The 15,814-nt window shown below is 33.8% G+C and overlaps 1 protein-coding gene across 2 annotated transcripts in view; it reads left to right on the plus strand.

The window, feature by feature from the left end:
• LOC136031855 (adenomatous polyposis coli protein-like) overlaps nucleotides 1–15,814 on the plus strand; it is a 127,465-nt gene that overhangs the window by 81,845 nt on the left and 29,806 nt on the right. For both annotated transcript variants that reach the window (XM_065711720.1, XM_065711719.1), the window contains 4 exons: nucleotides 4,382–4,538; nucleotides 5,991–6,145; nucleotides 11,673–11,941; nucleotides 13,916–14,191. In XM_065711720.1, the coding sequence (XP_065567792.1) occupies nucleotides 4,382–4,538; nucleotides 5,991–6,145; nucleotides 11,673–11,941; nucleotides 13,916–14,191 (857 nt within the window). The remainder of the gene's footprint in view (nucleotides 1–4,381; nucleotides 4,539–5,990; nucleotides 6,146–11,672; nucleotides 11,942–13,915; nucleotides 14,192–15,814) is intronic.

A 15,814-nucleotide genomic window follows, 5' to 3' on the forward strand; every position in this document is an offset into this window, starting at 1 on the left:
AGGGTTGTTGAGAGGGGGGGGGGTTAATTCTGAAATATTAGAAAAAATGACGTATTTTTAACTTACAAACGGGTGATCGGATCTCAATGAAATTTGACATTTAGAAGGATATCGTGTCTCAAAGCTCTTGTTTTAAATCTCGACCGTATCTGGTGACATTGGGGGGAGTTTTGGGGAGGGGAACCTAAAATCATGGAAAACGCTTAGATTGGAGGGATCGGGATGAAACCTGGTGGGAAAAATAAGCAGAAGTCTTAGATACGTGATTGACATAATTGGAACAGATCCGTTCTATTGGGGGGGGGGTGTTTATTCTGAAAAATTAGAAAAAATGACGTATTTTTAACATACGAAGGAGCAATCGGATCTTCATGAAACTTCATATTTAGAAGGACCTCGTAACTCAGATCTCTTATTTTAAATCTCAACCGTATCCAGCGTCATTGGGGGGGGGGGTGGACCGGAAACCTTAGAAAATACTTAAAGCGGAGAGATCAGGATGAAACTGGATGGGAAGAATAAAAACCTGTCTAAGATACGTGACTGATATAACCGGACTGGATCTGCTCTCTTTGGTGGAGTTGTGGGGGGGGGGGTAATTCGGAAAAAAGAGGTATTTGTAACTTACGAAAGGGTGACCAGATCTTAATGAAATTTGATATTTAGAAGGATCTTGTGCTTTAAAGCTCTAATTTTAAATTTCGACCAGATCCTGTGACATTGGGGGGAGTCAGAGGGGGGAAACCGGAATTCTTGGAAAACGTGAAAATTGGGTATTTTTTATCTTACGAATAGGTGATAGGATCTTAATGAAGCTTGATATATGTAGAAGGATCGTATGTCTCAGATGCTCCATTTTCGGCTCGAATTGGATCCGGGGACATAGGGGGTTGGAGGAGGGAAACAGAAATCTTGGAAAACGCTGAGAGTGGAGAGATCGGGATGAAACTTGATGGGAAGAATAAGCACAAGTTCTAGATACGTGATTGACATAATTGGAACGGATCCGTTCTCTTTGGAGGATTGGGGGGGGTGTTAATTTGGAAAAATTAGAAAAATTGAGGTATTTTTAACTTAAGAACGGGTGACTGGATCTTAATGAAATTTGATGTTTAGAAGGAATTCATGTCTCAGAGCCCTTATTTCAAATCCCGACCAGATCTGTTGACATTGGGGGGAGTTGGATGGGGAAATCTTGGAAAACGCTTGTAGTGGAGGAATCGGGATGAAGCTTGGTGGATAGAATAAGCAAATGTCCTTGATACGTGATTGACGTAACCGTACTGGATTCGCTCTCTTTGGGGGAGTTGGGGGGAGGGGTTCAGTGATTTGGCGAGTTTGGTGCTTCTGGGCGTGCTAGGACGATTAAAATTGGTAGGCGTGTCAGGGAGCTGCAGAAATTGACTTGATAAAGTCGTTTTCCCAGATTCGACCATATGGGGGGCTAAAGGAAGAGGAAAAATTAGAAAAAATGAGGCATTTATAACTTACGAGTGGGTCATCGGATCTTAATGAATTTTTATATTTAGAAGGAAATTGTGACTCAGAGCTCTTATTTTAAATCCTGAGTGGCATTAAGCCTCTGATTTTCCTTTTAAATCAATCTATTGATTCTTAGAATTTTGTTAGAGCTCATACCATATGAGCTCTTGGCTCTTAGCTCTTCTTGCCTCGTCACAAGTGCCATATGAGCTCTTAGCTCTTGTTTTTCATGTTTATAGATGACCTTCCAAATTGCATGCTTTCGGACAGTGAATCGCCAATATCGTTTGCGGGTGACACGACAATTAGTTTGAAGGTGGGCAACGAGGAGGATCTATGACTCAAAACGAGGAGGTCCCTTGAGACTGTTGGTTTGAATGTAAATTTTTTGTTTCATGCTAGTCGAATAAGTACTTAACCTAGAGTATTCAGGATGTATGGCTTTCGGAGAAGTTCGAGGTCAGCAGTGGCAGTTGTGGCTTCTCTTGTGCCAGGGACAAAATAAGCGTCCCTCCCCTTGTCTCCCACAAAAAATTTCCAGGTCACATGTTTATGAAATTTTCTTTGCTTTCAGTTTATGAATTAATTAGTAATTTGTTTTTTGATTATTTTTTCGTTATTATTTAAATTGTTTAATTATTATTAATTAATGATTAATTTATTAATTGTTTGTGTTTATTATGTGCGCCCTCTACCTTATTTAAAAAAAAATGAAATAACAAAATTGCAAAATGATTATCGCTGTTAGATTTTTTATTTAAAATTTTGCGCCCCCTAAATTTTACGCCTGGGGCAAGTGCCCCTTCTGTCCTACCCCTAACACCGCCTCTAGTGGTCAGTGAAGCGTGTTTCATTTAAACTATTAAAATTGGAAATTGCTCCATAAAATGAGTGGGTAAATATAGATATTTAGGTATTTACATTAATTAAATTCTGTCGTTTAAGGAACAAATTAGTAAACTTACAGTGATCAACAATACAGAATCTCGGTTTTTGCAGAGGTTAAAGTTTCTGTTTCTGTACCAAATCATGAGAACTTTATATTTGTTATTAGTTGAATGCTATTTTCAGTATTACTCGACCGTTTGGATGTTAACTTTCCCTTTTAGATTGACGAGGACTCTAAATTGTTCAGAATTAATCAATAAAATCCTGGAGCATTTTTTGGCGCAACTTATGAGTACAGAAGAATAATCTAAAACTAAAATATGTTTTGATATTCTTCATTTACAACCAGTTTTTTACCTTCATTTGGGTATGAAATTTTAAAAGTCCAACTTTGAGGCTATTTTTTCAATAGTATGGTTCTTTTAGCTGAAAATAAGTATAGCCGTCTAATAAGTTTCTTTTTCCGTTTGTTGAAAATAAGAGATCAATAGGATCAACTGATTACAGCAACCGCGTCTCCTAAGGCCCACACAACTACACGGGCTCCTTTTCCACTCTAATCTACTGAAAAGTTTACTCTTTGCCTTGGATCCTTTCTTTTGACCTCTTTCCACCTCATTCGGGATACCTACGGGATATTACACTGCTAGTATGCTCATCAAGTTAGTTCTTTGGTAAAGTCTTGAAATAATGGATAATTTGAAGAAGAAAAAATCTTTCATTGAGCCCAGTAACCAAAATGCCGTAGAAGACTGAGCTTTTTCTATTCGTAAGTAGCTTTTCCCTGGAATTCTTTTGAATCATTATTCTGAATAATTATTTTGAATAATTATTCCTCTGCGGAGAGCCAAAATCAAAACATGCATTGATTCAAAAACGTTCAGAAATTAAATATATAAAAAAAAACAAGTTTTTTAACTGAAAGTATGGAGCGACATTAAAACTTAAAATGAACAGAAATTACTTTGTATATGAAAGGGGCTGCTTCCTCATCAACTCCCCGCTCTTTACGCTAAGGTTTTATACTGCTTTAAAAAGAAAAGATGAGAGAAAGAGTCAAATTTTAGCGTAATGAGCGGGGCGTTGATGAGGAAGCAGCCCCTTTCACATACGAAGTAATTTCTGTTCGTTTTCAGTTTTAATGTCGCTCCTTATTTTCAGTTAAAAAATAAACTTGTTTTTTTATTTAATTCTTAGTAAAGGTTGCTTTTTGTCGCTAAGGTACGTGCCGTGAACTACCGTTTAAACAAATATTCAGTGCTGCGCCGTATGCTAAGTGAAGATTCGGATTTCTAGTGGATATACTGCTTTCTTGATTAACAATATACATTCATACACTTTTGTTTAGAGAAAGCATTATTCTGAGCGCACATACGACAATCCTTTGTCTCAAGAACAGCTGCTTATACAGAATTGCAGACCAGTTCATGAGGCGATGGTCGAAAAAAGTATATGATTTAAAATATGAAAATTTATGCATTCTTCCAGTGCATATAAGTGCACATCTTTAAAATCATACTTTATAAAAATATCTGGTAACTACAAAAAAAAGAAAAAGAAGTCATACTGGGTATTTTAGTGCCGAATCTGAAAGTATAGGCCATTATTAATTGTCACAAGATGTTTATTGCGAAAAAAAAAGTAAATCTTTGATGAACGGTGATGTAAAATTTTAGTGTCGTCCGAAGAGCACTAAGCCCTATTCCTCAGTAGAAAATAAAATGTAATTTTCGTAAGATTCGTAAAACGTAAGGTAAAAGCGTAATTCACAAAATAAAACGTAAATTCAGTGGGTATTGTAGGTTAATTCACTCACATTACTCTCTACCAGAAGGCAGATTTTTTTTTTTAATATTTTGAAGTTGGAATTTCTTTAGACATGTCTTTTACGCTTAGGATGACAGAATATCGGCTACATGTAACAATGCAATTGATTACCTGTTCTATTATTCTGTCTCAAGTTTGTTAATAATGTCATGTTTCTCATAACGTGTTTGCTAATTTTCTGTAGGTAAAGCAGTAACCTTCAGAGCTCAGTCAGAGTTTTATCCTGAGCAAACTCCTTTAATGTTTTCTCGTGCAAGTTCTATTGAGTCCCTAGACAGTGTACGTACACCGGGTGTGCAAGGTCTACAGGAAGACGGTTGCTCTGTTGTCAGTGAATTTAGGTGAGTCTTTCGGTTGTTTTTTTTATTATCTCGTTCGTATGCAGTTCTTGGAGAAAAAAGTGTTTACCCTTTCCTCTAAAAGTTCTCTTATCCCCCTCCATCCTATGATGATGAAAAAACTTTCTACATCTCGATCCCTAAACCAAGTGCAAAAATAGTGTATGTTTGTCATGCTGTGTAGAAAATTCATCATCTTTAAACGAAATTTAGTGACTTTAATTTTACTTTTCAAAGAAAACGCCAAATTATTAGTATCTTGATTTTTATCTTTGTCGAACAAGTAGGAAGTGCACTAAAATAAATCTTCCAGTCGTTTGAATGATATTTGATTGCTGAAATATGTGTGTAGTGTTAGATTACCAGAGAACTTGAAGGCTAGCTTTCTTTTCTTCAGCATTTCTACATTAATGTGCTTTAAAAAGTGAAAGTAAAACAAAGTTGATGTAAAAAGAGAAAATAAACCACTTCTATGAAGTTAAATTAAGTAGTTCTTCGCCTATTCAGTTGATCATTTATATTTCATGCGGCTAAATTAAAGGTTAATGCTTCCATTGTATATCTATCTAAAACTGATGATTTAGACCATTCTCAGGGGGGATCCCTCCCTCTTGTGTACAGGTATTTTCTCACCATAGTGACTGACTAGAAAAGAGTGGCAGCCGTCATTTCACTTTACTTTGATTATATTAATCCATTTCAGAGTGAAAAAACTTGTTATATTAAATAGAATTTTGTAACTTTTTACTTTCTCCTTAACACCGCGCTCTGGTTCTTTACTTCTATTCCAACGTTTCATTAAGGAAAGTGTCAACCGTAATGACTTTGTTGCAGGTTAAAATCGGGTTTGACCTATTATTGTTATGCGAAGGTTGCATTGGTATTATTTTAGTTGGTCGATTGGGTAGTAAACTGAATAAATATGATGGCTCCAATTGGAAACATAATTTATCATGGACACCATTAAAATGAATAAACTTCATTATGTAATCTAGGTTTTATCACTTTCCTGGACTCAGTTTTTTTTTGTAAATCTATTCCCAAATGTTTCATCTGCTTAACATAATATATTTCCAAGTCTTAAAATCCACGGGAACTCGTTCTAAACCTAGATGTTTGATCGAATTATTGACTTTAACAGCTTACTGCCAATTGTATTTTGTCATATAGGTAACAAAATTGGCTTTAGTTTGATCATACATCTACAGCATTGGCTCAAAAGACAGCTCCAAACTTCATCTAGTTGCTTGTCTTTAAAATTTGCCTTTTCCATGCTTAAGTTGGTTTCTGACTAAATAATGAGTGTATCAAAAGGGGTTTGCTGTGTCCTCGTTCTCGTTTAGTAAGGCAAGAAGAAAAAATACCATGTTGCTTATATTTTTCTTTAATTTATTTAAGTCGTCTAATTAGAAAAAAAGTGCTAAAATATTTATATTTTTATTTTATTTTAACAAGTCGACTTGTTAGCCGTGCCGTTAGCCCGAGTGAACTCCCTGACTCGCCATGTCAGACAATGCCCCCGAGTCCAAGGAGATCAAGAAGAGACACATGTGAAGAAAGAAACCCTGTACAGTCAGTTAAACCAATTAGACCAACATTGCCATCTAATCGTAAGTTTCGTATTTTATTAATTTGTTTTGAGACAACGTGACTACACAAGCTTGTTATGGTTGAATCGGCATGACCATAGCAAATTAGTTCCGCTTAATTTAATGCTCACCTGTATTGTACACGATCTTCGGTCTGTTTAGTCTGGATTGTTTCTTTAGTTTCTGCTTGGAAGTTTTTAAGCATTGTCTGAATCAATACAGTGAATCAGTTAGTTTTATGTTATTCTGTGTTTTGCAGTAGAAGCTGGTATGTCCCATTTCTAGAACTCTTTCTTAGCCTAGTTTTATCGTAGTTTGTTTCACCTAAGCTAAAAGTAGGACCATATGAGCGTTGTTTACTAACTTAAAATTCAAGTTGAACACGATTTTGATATGTTATCTCAGTTTTAAATGGTGCATTATCTGTTCGATTCCATATTTTTTGTTACCGTCATAATAACCTGTAATGTTCTTTTTTCTTTTATTACTTTTCTTTTCCTCTTGCTTACTTGAAAAATTTTATCAGTTACTGTGTTAAGTCGCGTTTATTAAGGTGAGGAGGAGTTTGCAAATTTTGAAGCTATTCTTCAAAAAAAAAAAACAATCCAAGTTGATAAGTTTATCGAGTTATGAAAATATACACATATATATATATATATATATATATATATATATATATATTGTTTTTTGTTTTTGTGTGTTTTTCCTCCTATGCAATGTAAAAATATTACTCAGTTATACTCTTTAAGTCGCAAATCAATCTATTAAGGAATAGCAAAGAGGAGAAGGTAACTTTTGAAGCTCTCACCCAAAAAATTTAGATAGATGAATTAGAGAAAGCATGAAGAAATCAGCCACAATTTTTGTCGTTATTGGACCACTTCTCTGTTCCAATTTAGCTAGATAGGAAGTGTCATTGTAACGGAAAAAAATTGTATATGTTTATGTTTCCTTAAAACCTCAACCCTATCCCCCGAAATGTTTCTGTGTCTTCCTTTAAATTACTTGGGGTTACAATTTCCTCCAATTTGAAGCGGGGTATCCATGTTAAAGACATTGTCCATAAAGCTAATGCGTCCATGCCTTTCCTTAAGCTCTTGAATAAATTTAACGTCCCCCCGTCCATTCTCTACGGATTTATACTTCTTTTTCTGCCTGCATCTTGAATATGCATGTCCAGTTTGGCATCCTGGCATCTCCCGTGATGAATCAGGAAAAATTGAATCCATTCAAAAAAGAGTTCTGAGAATAATTTTTAAAGAAGCTAAGTACCATACTCGCTCCTTGTAAAAAGGTCAAGCTGGAAACTCTTAAGCACAGAAGAGGGACACTGTGCCTCCGTTTTGCAAAAAGTGCAAAAATAAACCTTTGTAAAGAAAAATTTTCCCCAAAAGATGCTCCCCATCCAGTCACCGCCTGCCACGTACTGTTTCTGAACCTTTTCCTATCTTGTCCTCCATTGGTTGCTTAACCTTCAGGTGTGAAAAAAACCTTTGTCCCCTTCATTACTGATGAAATAAGCGAATAGTTTTCCTTTTTTTCTTTTTTTTCTTTTTTTTCTTTTTTTTGGTAGTTTTGATATCCAAGTTTTATGTTCGTTTGATTCTTCTTCCCTCCCGTTTGTTTATATGTTCTCTTTTAAACTTTTTTAAAGCAATTTTAATGCACTCTTTTTTTACTTTTGCTTTAGTTTTACCTTTTTAACTTTCTGATATTTTGCCTTTTTTTTCTTTCTTTTTTTTTAAATGAATGGCTTTTCCTTTCTTATTTTGTGATTTTTGACATTGTTTAGCCAATTTTTTTGTTGTTGTGGTATTTTTATAAAAAAAATTTAATGGTTTTATGACTCCGAAATGCGAATTCGGTCCTTCGGGGCTTGTGATAAGTCATTTTTTGAAATTAAATATTTTGTCTTAGATTTTTCTTTTAAATTAATCTGGAAAAGCTTTCTCCACAAAAGAAGTTTTCCAAAGAAATGTTAACAGCACACTAAGCCTAGGACGAGCACAATGAAAGTCAAGTAGTAATTCAAGTAAAAAACAGAAATCAACGTCAACAAACAAGTGAAGCCCAAATAAACAAAAATTACAATAAATAATAAAGTCAAACTTAAAAGAAACAGAAATTACCGCAAACAGGAATATGGTTAACGGCTCCTATGCCTTCCAAAGAACAGAATGTTATTTACACTTTACTGAAAACAATTTCTATTTCGATCTGTATGTTTTATTTATCAAAATAAGTATAAAAAAAAACACCATAATAACCACGATTACTAAAAAGAACTAACAAAATGTAGATTAATATTTTAATATATAGTGATATTCATTCCTGAAAGCCTGAGTAATTTTGGATTTATTAACGTCGTTAAAAAGAAAACTTTTAAAATGTCTTTTTGTTTTTTACTAAATGTATTTTACTAGTTGATTCTATTTCTGCTGTTGCTAGGTTTAATGTAGCTCTTAACTTCTCTTTGATAAACTTTTCTTGTGGAAAAACTAAATCATGTTTGTTTTTAAGCGACATATTTTTGGTTTATAAAATGAATATATGTAAAGCCTTTTCTGGTTTTCTCCCTGAAGAATCAAGATTTTGGCTTGCTCTATATATATTTTGGACAAAACTTAATAATAATTTTGCAACGAATCTTAATATATTTTGCAACGAATCTTAATAATAGTTTGGATGGATGATTACGTGAAATATTTTTCAAATAAATCGATGGTAAAACCTGTATAATATTTTGACTTCTATAGGGCTGAAGCTATTCTGACCACAATCATGTTACAACGTCGAGTCGAGACCACAATCATGTTTCAACAACCCTCCCCCTCAACATGCTCTGAAAATTCCAACTTAATTCCCTTAGTCTTAACAGTCTAAGATATCTGATATACACTTTTTCGATAACTTTGGATGCTCATACTGTCTTTAAATTTAGTTCAACTTCCCCCTTAATATGTCCTGAAAGTTTCAACTTGGTGGTAATAGTTCTTCTGGGCTTTGTCTGTTTTGACGGGCGTTTTCGGCTGAAAAAACCTCTTCCTAGCTAATTTATCTAATACGCTCCCCGAAGTGGAATAATATTTGTAGGCATGATTATAAAATGAGTCGGAAGTAATAGGCTTGAGACTGTATGTGCAGGGTTTCGACTCTTGTTGACACACGAGCAAATTCAAGTGCTGAAAACTCTGTTGTGATCAAGATTAGCCCAGAATTGTACAAAGCCTCCATTCATACCGGAGGTCCCAGGGACATGTATTGGTCCCCATCCTGCACCGGTATCCGGACCATGGCTTTTCCTGCGGCCAAAATAATTTTAATGATTTAAAGAATATTTGAATTGGAACTTGGAATGTTACGACGTTACAAAATAACTATCGTAACGGCATTTTGACTGGCGAATTCAAACGCTTCGAATTAGACTTCTTAGGAGTTTTAGAAACTCATATTCCTGGGGTAGGAAGCATGAAATTAGGTGATATAGAATTTGGTTACTCAGGCAGGAAAGATGGGGTACGTATTCAGGGAGTAGGGTTCGTGTTGAATAAGGAAGCTGGTAAGTCATGTTTAGGCTGGGAAGGTACCCATCAAAGGCTACGAGTCTAAGAAATTTTGCCTGATTTTCATAAAAAAGGGGAAATCACCCCCTAAAAGTCAGAAAATATCAGTGAAAATCAAATCATCATATTCAGCGTATCAGAAAACCCTACTTTTTGCGGTTGGAATTGGGCAATTTTTTGCCAGAAGAAAGATCACGGATGCGTGTTTATTTGTTCGTTTTTTTGTTTCGTTTTTCTTTTCCAGGGGTGACCGTATCGAGTCAGTGGTCCTAGAATATTGGGATAGTGCTCGTTCGACCTGAAATTAAATGTTCTAGTGTCTTTTTAAGTGATCAAACACATTGGAGGGCAACTAGGTCCTCTCCTATGCTCCTTTTTCTCAAAATTGTCTGATCAAAATTTTGAGATAGCCATTATGTTCAGCATAGCTGAAAGGCCAAATAACAGTGCTATTGGAGATATCATGACCTTCTGCAGCCCCTGGGGAAAGGTCTTTTAAGTTATAAAAATTTGCTCACTGTTAACGTGTAGTAATTGTTATTGGGAAGCATGTATACGTTTTTTGGGTGGAGGAGACGAATTTTCTGCTGGGGGGATTTTCAACGGGGAGAATTTTCCATAGGGAGGTCATTTTCCAGGGAGTGAATTTTTCAGGGGAAATCTTACAATGGGGGAATTTGCCAGAATTCCTATACGAAATTCTTCTTGTGTCTTTCTTTCTCTTTGCTAACGCAGTCTTACGCGTGGAGATGGTAAATTGAATTTTTGGGGAGGAGGGATTTTTCCATGGAGGTGAAGCTTTCCGGGCATTATTTAAAAAACGATCAGAAATTGAATTTAAATTTTTCAACTGAAAGTAAGGAGCAACATTAAAACTTAAAAAGAATAGAAATTATTACGTATATGAGGGGGTTGCTTCTCTTCAACACCTTGCTCTTTACGCTAAAATTTGATTTTCGTCCCAACTCTTTAAGAACGATTCCTGAAACACAAGGTTCGCTTAATTAGAACAATAAGAAGTTTTTTTAAGGTTCTAAAAAACTTTAGCGTAAACAGCGAGGTATTGAGGAAGAGCAACCACCCTCATAGACATAATAACTTCTGTTCGTTTTAAGTCTTAAAATTGCTCCTTACTTTCAGTTAAGAAACTTGTTTTTTATACTTACTTTTATAATTTATTAATTTATTTATTTTAGACAGTTTTTATGTTATGTTTTATACCAAAGAAGTTTGGTACGTCTTTCTCTTATTTTTTTCTCTATGTTTTCTCTTATTTTTCTCTATATTTGTCTCTTATCATGTCTTTTCAAATCAATTTTATTGAAATAAATATATGGACGATTAGGTATAATTCTAGTCCAATGCCTAGTTCCAGCTAGTTTTAAGCTTAAATTGATGAGAGGGTTCGAGTTTACTTTATTTTAGAACTAAGAAAACTTCCCATATGATACGATATTGGTTTATAGAAGATTTGAACTTCTTTCCTTCTTTAAAATTACTATTCCGACACTGTATTTTTTTAAAATACTAGAAATACGAAAATTTTTATTTTCGCAGTTAAGGGTCTAGCTTGTTAAGTTTCATTTAGGAGTATGCACTTTTTGGATACAGCATATCCGTGGAAGGTTGTATTGTTGAAGAAGAGGGGCGGTTTAGAGGTAGATTTCCTCTGAAATCTCAAGATGCTTATGTTGTGCTGCAAAATTTTACATTTTGTTTGGCTTATTTTTGGGGTCAAGGGTGGCTGGACCTTCCTAAAACATTTACCTCATCCCTTGAAGTTAATTTTTCTGCGTGTACAGAAATTTATTTTGAAGTGAAGATCTAGGATTTATGTACATAATGGATTGAAATAATATTTATTTTATGCCGCAGTATCTGAAGCATAACCCTTTAAAGATAAGATCCTGCGCACGATTATGCCACCTTTTCATTAAAAGATATTGAATAGTTTCATATTTACTTGAACATTTGTTTGTTTTCAGAACAAGGAAAAGATAGTGTTTTTGGTGACTCGGTCCTGACTTTTCAGCAGGAAGGAACACCTGCATTAACCCGAGCCGGTAGCCCTCTGAGCTCTCTCTCTTTACCAAACGAAAAGTCGAAAACAGATTTTCTTGCTAGAGAACAGACTGGAACTGATGGTTTTGGAGACGATGAAATAAAAAACTTTGGAGTAGAAGGTACTCCGGGGTTGACAAGGACTGGCAGTTTCTCATCTCTCTGTCCTGATGACGAAGAAGTATCTCCTCCGGTATGTATCTTATGTTTGGGTTATATCATGTATGCGCCATTTTATATTAATTATGTCATAATTGCTTTCGTTTGTTCAAGCAATCTTAACGAGAATGTTTCATTGACAAGGAGTAGGGAAGCAAAATCGTGAATTCAGAACTAAGAGAGAGCACTGCTTAGATAGAAAGCTACCTTTTTGCTCAAGCTGATAGATTGGGTTAGCAGGATGATTTTAAGAAGAGTATATTTCTTGGTATTGGAACTGTCGCTCTCCTGCCTGATTGCAGTAATTTTCACATAATATTAAAAAAAAGTTAGTTTAAAATCTCAACTTAAGAAACAAATTGTTTTACCAACACACTGTCTTTTTTTTTTCATCTTCAAAAGCTATGTCATCAAAAATGGCTTTTCTGGTTTTTCCATTACAAAAAAAAAATGAAGATATAATGCTGTCAACATAGAGGCTGAACGCTGATGCAAATAAAATAAGAGAACGGAGATTGGAGATTGGAAGAAGTCGGACGAGCTTTAAGAATTAGTAGAAATTCTGAATGTAAATAAGTTTTTATATTTCTACTTGCTCTTTCTGTGGAAAAAAACACACTTTGATTTTGTATATCTAAAACGGACCAAGAACATCAAACCAGAATTTAAAGAAGCTATGCCATTTTTGTTTTTAAATAAGACTAACTTTTACAATCTACAAGTATTGGCTAGTTTCATGGGGTGATTTCAAGGTTTGGCAAGTTTGATCATAGAAATGTTTATGAAGGTATAGTAGTTCTTTGCTTTGTTTTTCCCTTAATTTTCTCCATTTTTATTACTTCTTCTTATTTTTTATTCCTATTTACCTAATTTATTTTATTTTTCTTTTAAAATATACATTGATGCTCGTCATTTTTATTGTATTCTTAAGTTTGAGTCACCGCCCGCTTAAGATTCATGATTATTAGAAAATAATTGTGAAGATAATCATTAATTGTTGTTTTGTTACTAATCATAACTATTTTTTGTAGTGTCTTGTTTTTATAAAAACTCCATCGATATGTTTCCATTGACAAAGTATTACTGTGCAATTTCATTGTATTTTATCCCCTAAGTTATGCTTGTCTGTGAAGCGAGTTTAACATTTGTTATACTTACTAATTATTAGCTAGTAAATTATTTTAATAATTGGTAAATTATTTAATAGTTAGCAAAGTAATTAATAGATATTGTGAAATACTATTGTTGCTTTCTAAAAAGAAATCTATGAACTATTTGATTGATTAAGTGAGTCACCATCACTCTATACGTATAAAAAGAAATTGAAAGAGATAGTTCTTTCTGCCTATAGTAGTAAGAACTGAATGTAAAGTGATTTATTTATAAATTAGTTTATAAGTCCCATCCGTGTCTCCATGAGTTGATTTTTTTTTTCGCTTCTTCTCTCTCTCTCTTTCTCTATGTACTCCGTGTGAGTTATTCAGGTGTAATTCCTTCTTCTTTTTTCTCTCTATTGTTAAAGGAAACAAAACGATTTGCGTCCCTGTCTCTTTTGTATAAGATTTATGTATATCGTTTCTTGTTTAATAAAGTCAAGTCTGAGTCTTTCAACCAATGTTGGAATCCCAAATTTACTTTACCAATAAATATACGATACGGTAAAAATAAAATAAACAGATTAAAATAATAATAAATAATTTAAAAATAAATTAATTTAAAAATAAATTTAATTATTTTTTATTATTATTTTATTTATTTTTTATTTTTTATAAAAATATTTTTTTTATAATTTTATTTTTTTATAATTTAATTATTTTAATTATTTTTAAATAATTTAAAAATAAATTTAAATAATAAATTTATTTAAAAATAAACAGATTAAATGTATATCGGTATTTGATCGTTTTTTATTTTTCTTTGGACCAGAGGGACCGGGGATTCGGAGATATCTAATTTTTGATATATATTATTTTCCATTGCGATTACTAATAGTTACTCCTCTTTACAGGGCCTGAAAGGTATTTCAAGACCTCCTTTGGCATTGTCGGTGCAAAATACCAAAGAAATGTCTAGAAACACGCTAACAATGAAGGAAGAATTAGACGCTGTCAATTGTCATTTAGAAACTCATATAACTCCTTCTGTCCCTGCACTGCCACCTGTCAAATTCTTTGAAGATGCAGTTCGAAACTATAAAGACGAAGGGACTCCTGGACTTACCAGAGCGAGCAGTTTCAGTGCCCTTACCATTGATGACGAAACTCAAGCCAAAACAGGACTTACCGTATGTAGTGTTTTTCTCAAGATTCAGTGTATTAGAAAAAAGGAAAAGTAACCATACAGTAACTAGAGTTATCAAATTGGATTATGTTGTATTGAGTTGAAGAAAAAAGTGATATAAAATTGACCTGGCCTGTTGAAACACTCAAAAAAGAAAGCTCTATGTTATTAACATGAGAAATAATATGGGGTCTTTTCACGGAGTCATTTCCAAATAAAGGCTTTTTTCCTTTCTTATTTTTCGCCACTTATACTTCTTTACTATCATTTCCTTAAACTATTAAGATGGAGAGTCGGGCAGTTTATGCTTCAAAATGATATTTAATATTAAACAATCCTGAAAATATGAAGTGCTTAGTTAATTGATTTTATTTTTTTAAGCACGTGTATTCACAGAATAATAATCAAATAATTAGTGCCATAAGTAATACTAAGATAAAGCGGAATAATAGTTATGGAATAAGAAAAAAACGGAATTTTTTTTTAACTTGTCAAGAAGAAAAAAGTTAAAGGAAGGAAGAGAGTGGGATAAAGGATGAAGCTCCAGCCCCGAATCCAATAAAAATAGTTATGATTCGTAATCACCTGATGATTTACTGCCTAAACATTTTTCACGTTGTTTGGGCATTTGGGTATTGGTATGTGACATATGCTGTGTCATACATACTTTGGCTGGATTCCGAAGTTGCTTCTTTTTTTTATCAAGAAGAAAAAGATTTAATAAAGAAGAAAAAAAGAGAATAAGTGTTAAAACTTTAAGCCAAAACTCGAACTGTTAACCGTATGTGCTATAAAATCAGTGATTATTCGGCTGATTTGCTTATACGGTCAGAGCATTCTTTATGTATTAGGGCGTGATGAATACAACCAAAATCTTAAGTGTACTACTTGATTAGGTAGGATTCTAAAGCTACTTCTTGTTTTTCCCTCTCTTTTGAAAAGTTCTTTTATACATTCGTAAGCTCAACGGAATAATCGTGCCGTAAAATATCTAGTTTTAATTCGGTTTTAATGGTGTCGTAAAGTCTAAACTCGAAAAATGCATTGGCTTCCCTGCGGAGCATTTCGCCATAATTTTAATCCTTAGGTATGGCAGAAAACTCCTAAAAAGGGACTAAAAGCATCTCAACTACTTGTCCCTTCTACTAATTTAAACATTGCATCATTTTTGTGCCAATAGCCCCCTTCCCCATCAAATTCTTGGTGGTATTTGAGCTGGGTTTTGGATGGCATTTCTGGTGTCCAGTATTGACAAAAATTTTGTTCCAATATTCTCTTATCGGCGTAGTAATAATCCTTGAATATTTTTCAACTCTAGATGTTAAAACAATAAGTGAACCGTAAAGTTATCGGGTTTTTTTTTTTAAGAGCCCATGTGAAACCCCAGAGACCCTGGTGATTATCAGTGCAATACCCGGAATAGAATTCTTTAAGAAATTAAAAACCTTGATCTTGCCAAATCACACTTGTGGTTGTAATATAAAAACAATGATAATTTATTTGAACCCTCTATACATACCAAAATGCACTAAGAGAAGTGTATGGAGTAACATACATAATAAAAAAATTTACCATCGCAAATACTAAAAATACACTAACAATGGCTCCCAAATTATTAATACAACTT

This window comes from Artemia franciscana, chromosome 10 (genome assembly GCF_032884065.1).
Source record: "Artemia franciscana chromosome 10, ASM3288406v1, whole genome shotgun sequence".
Taxonomy (NCBI): Eukaryota; Metazoa; Arthropoda; class Branchiopoda; order Anostraca; family Artemiidae; genus Artemia; species Artemia franciscana.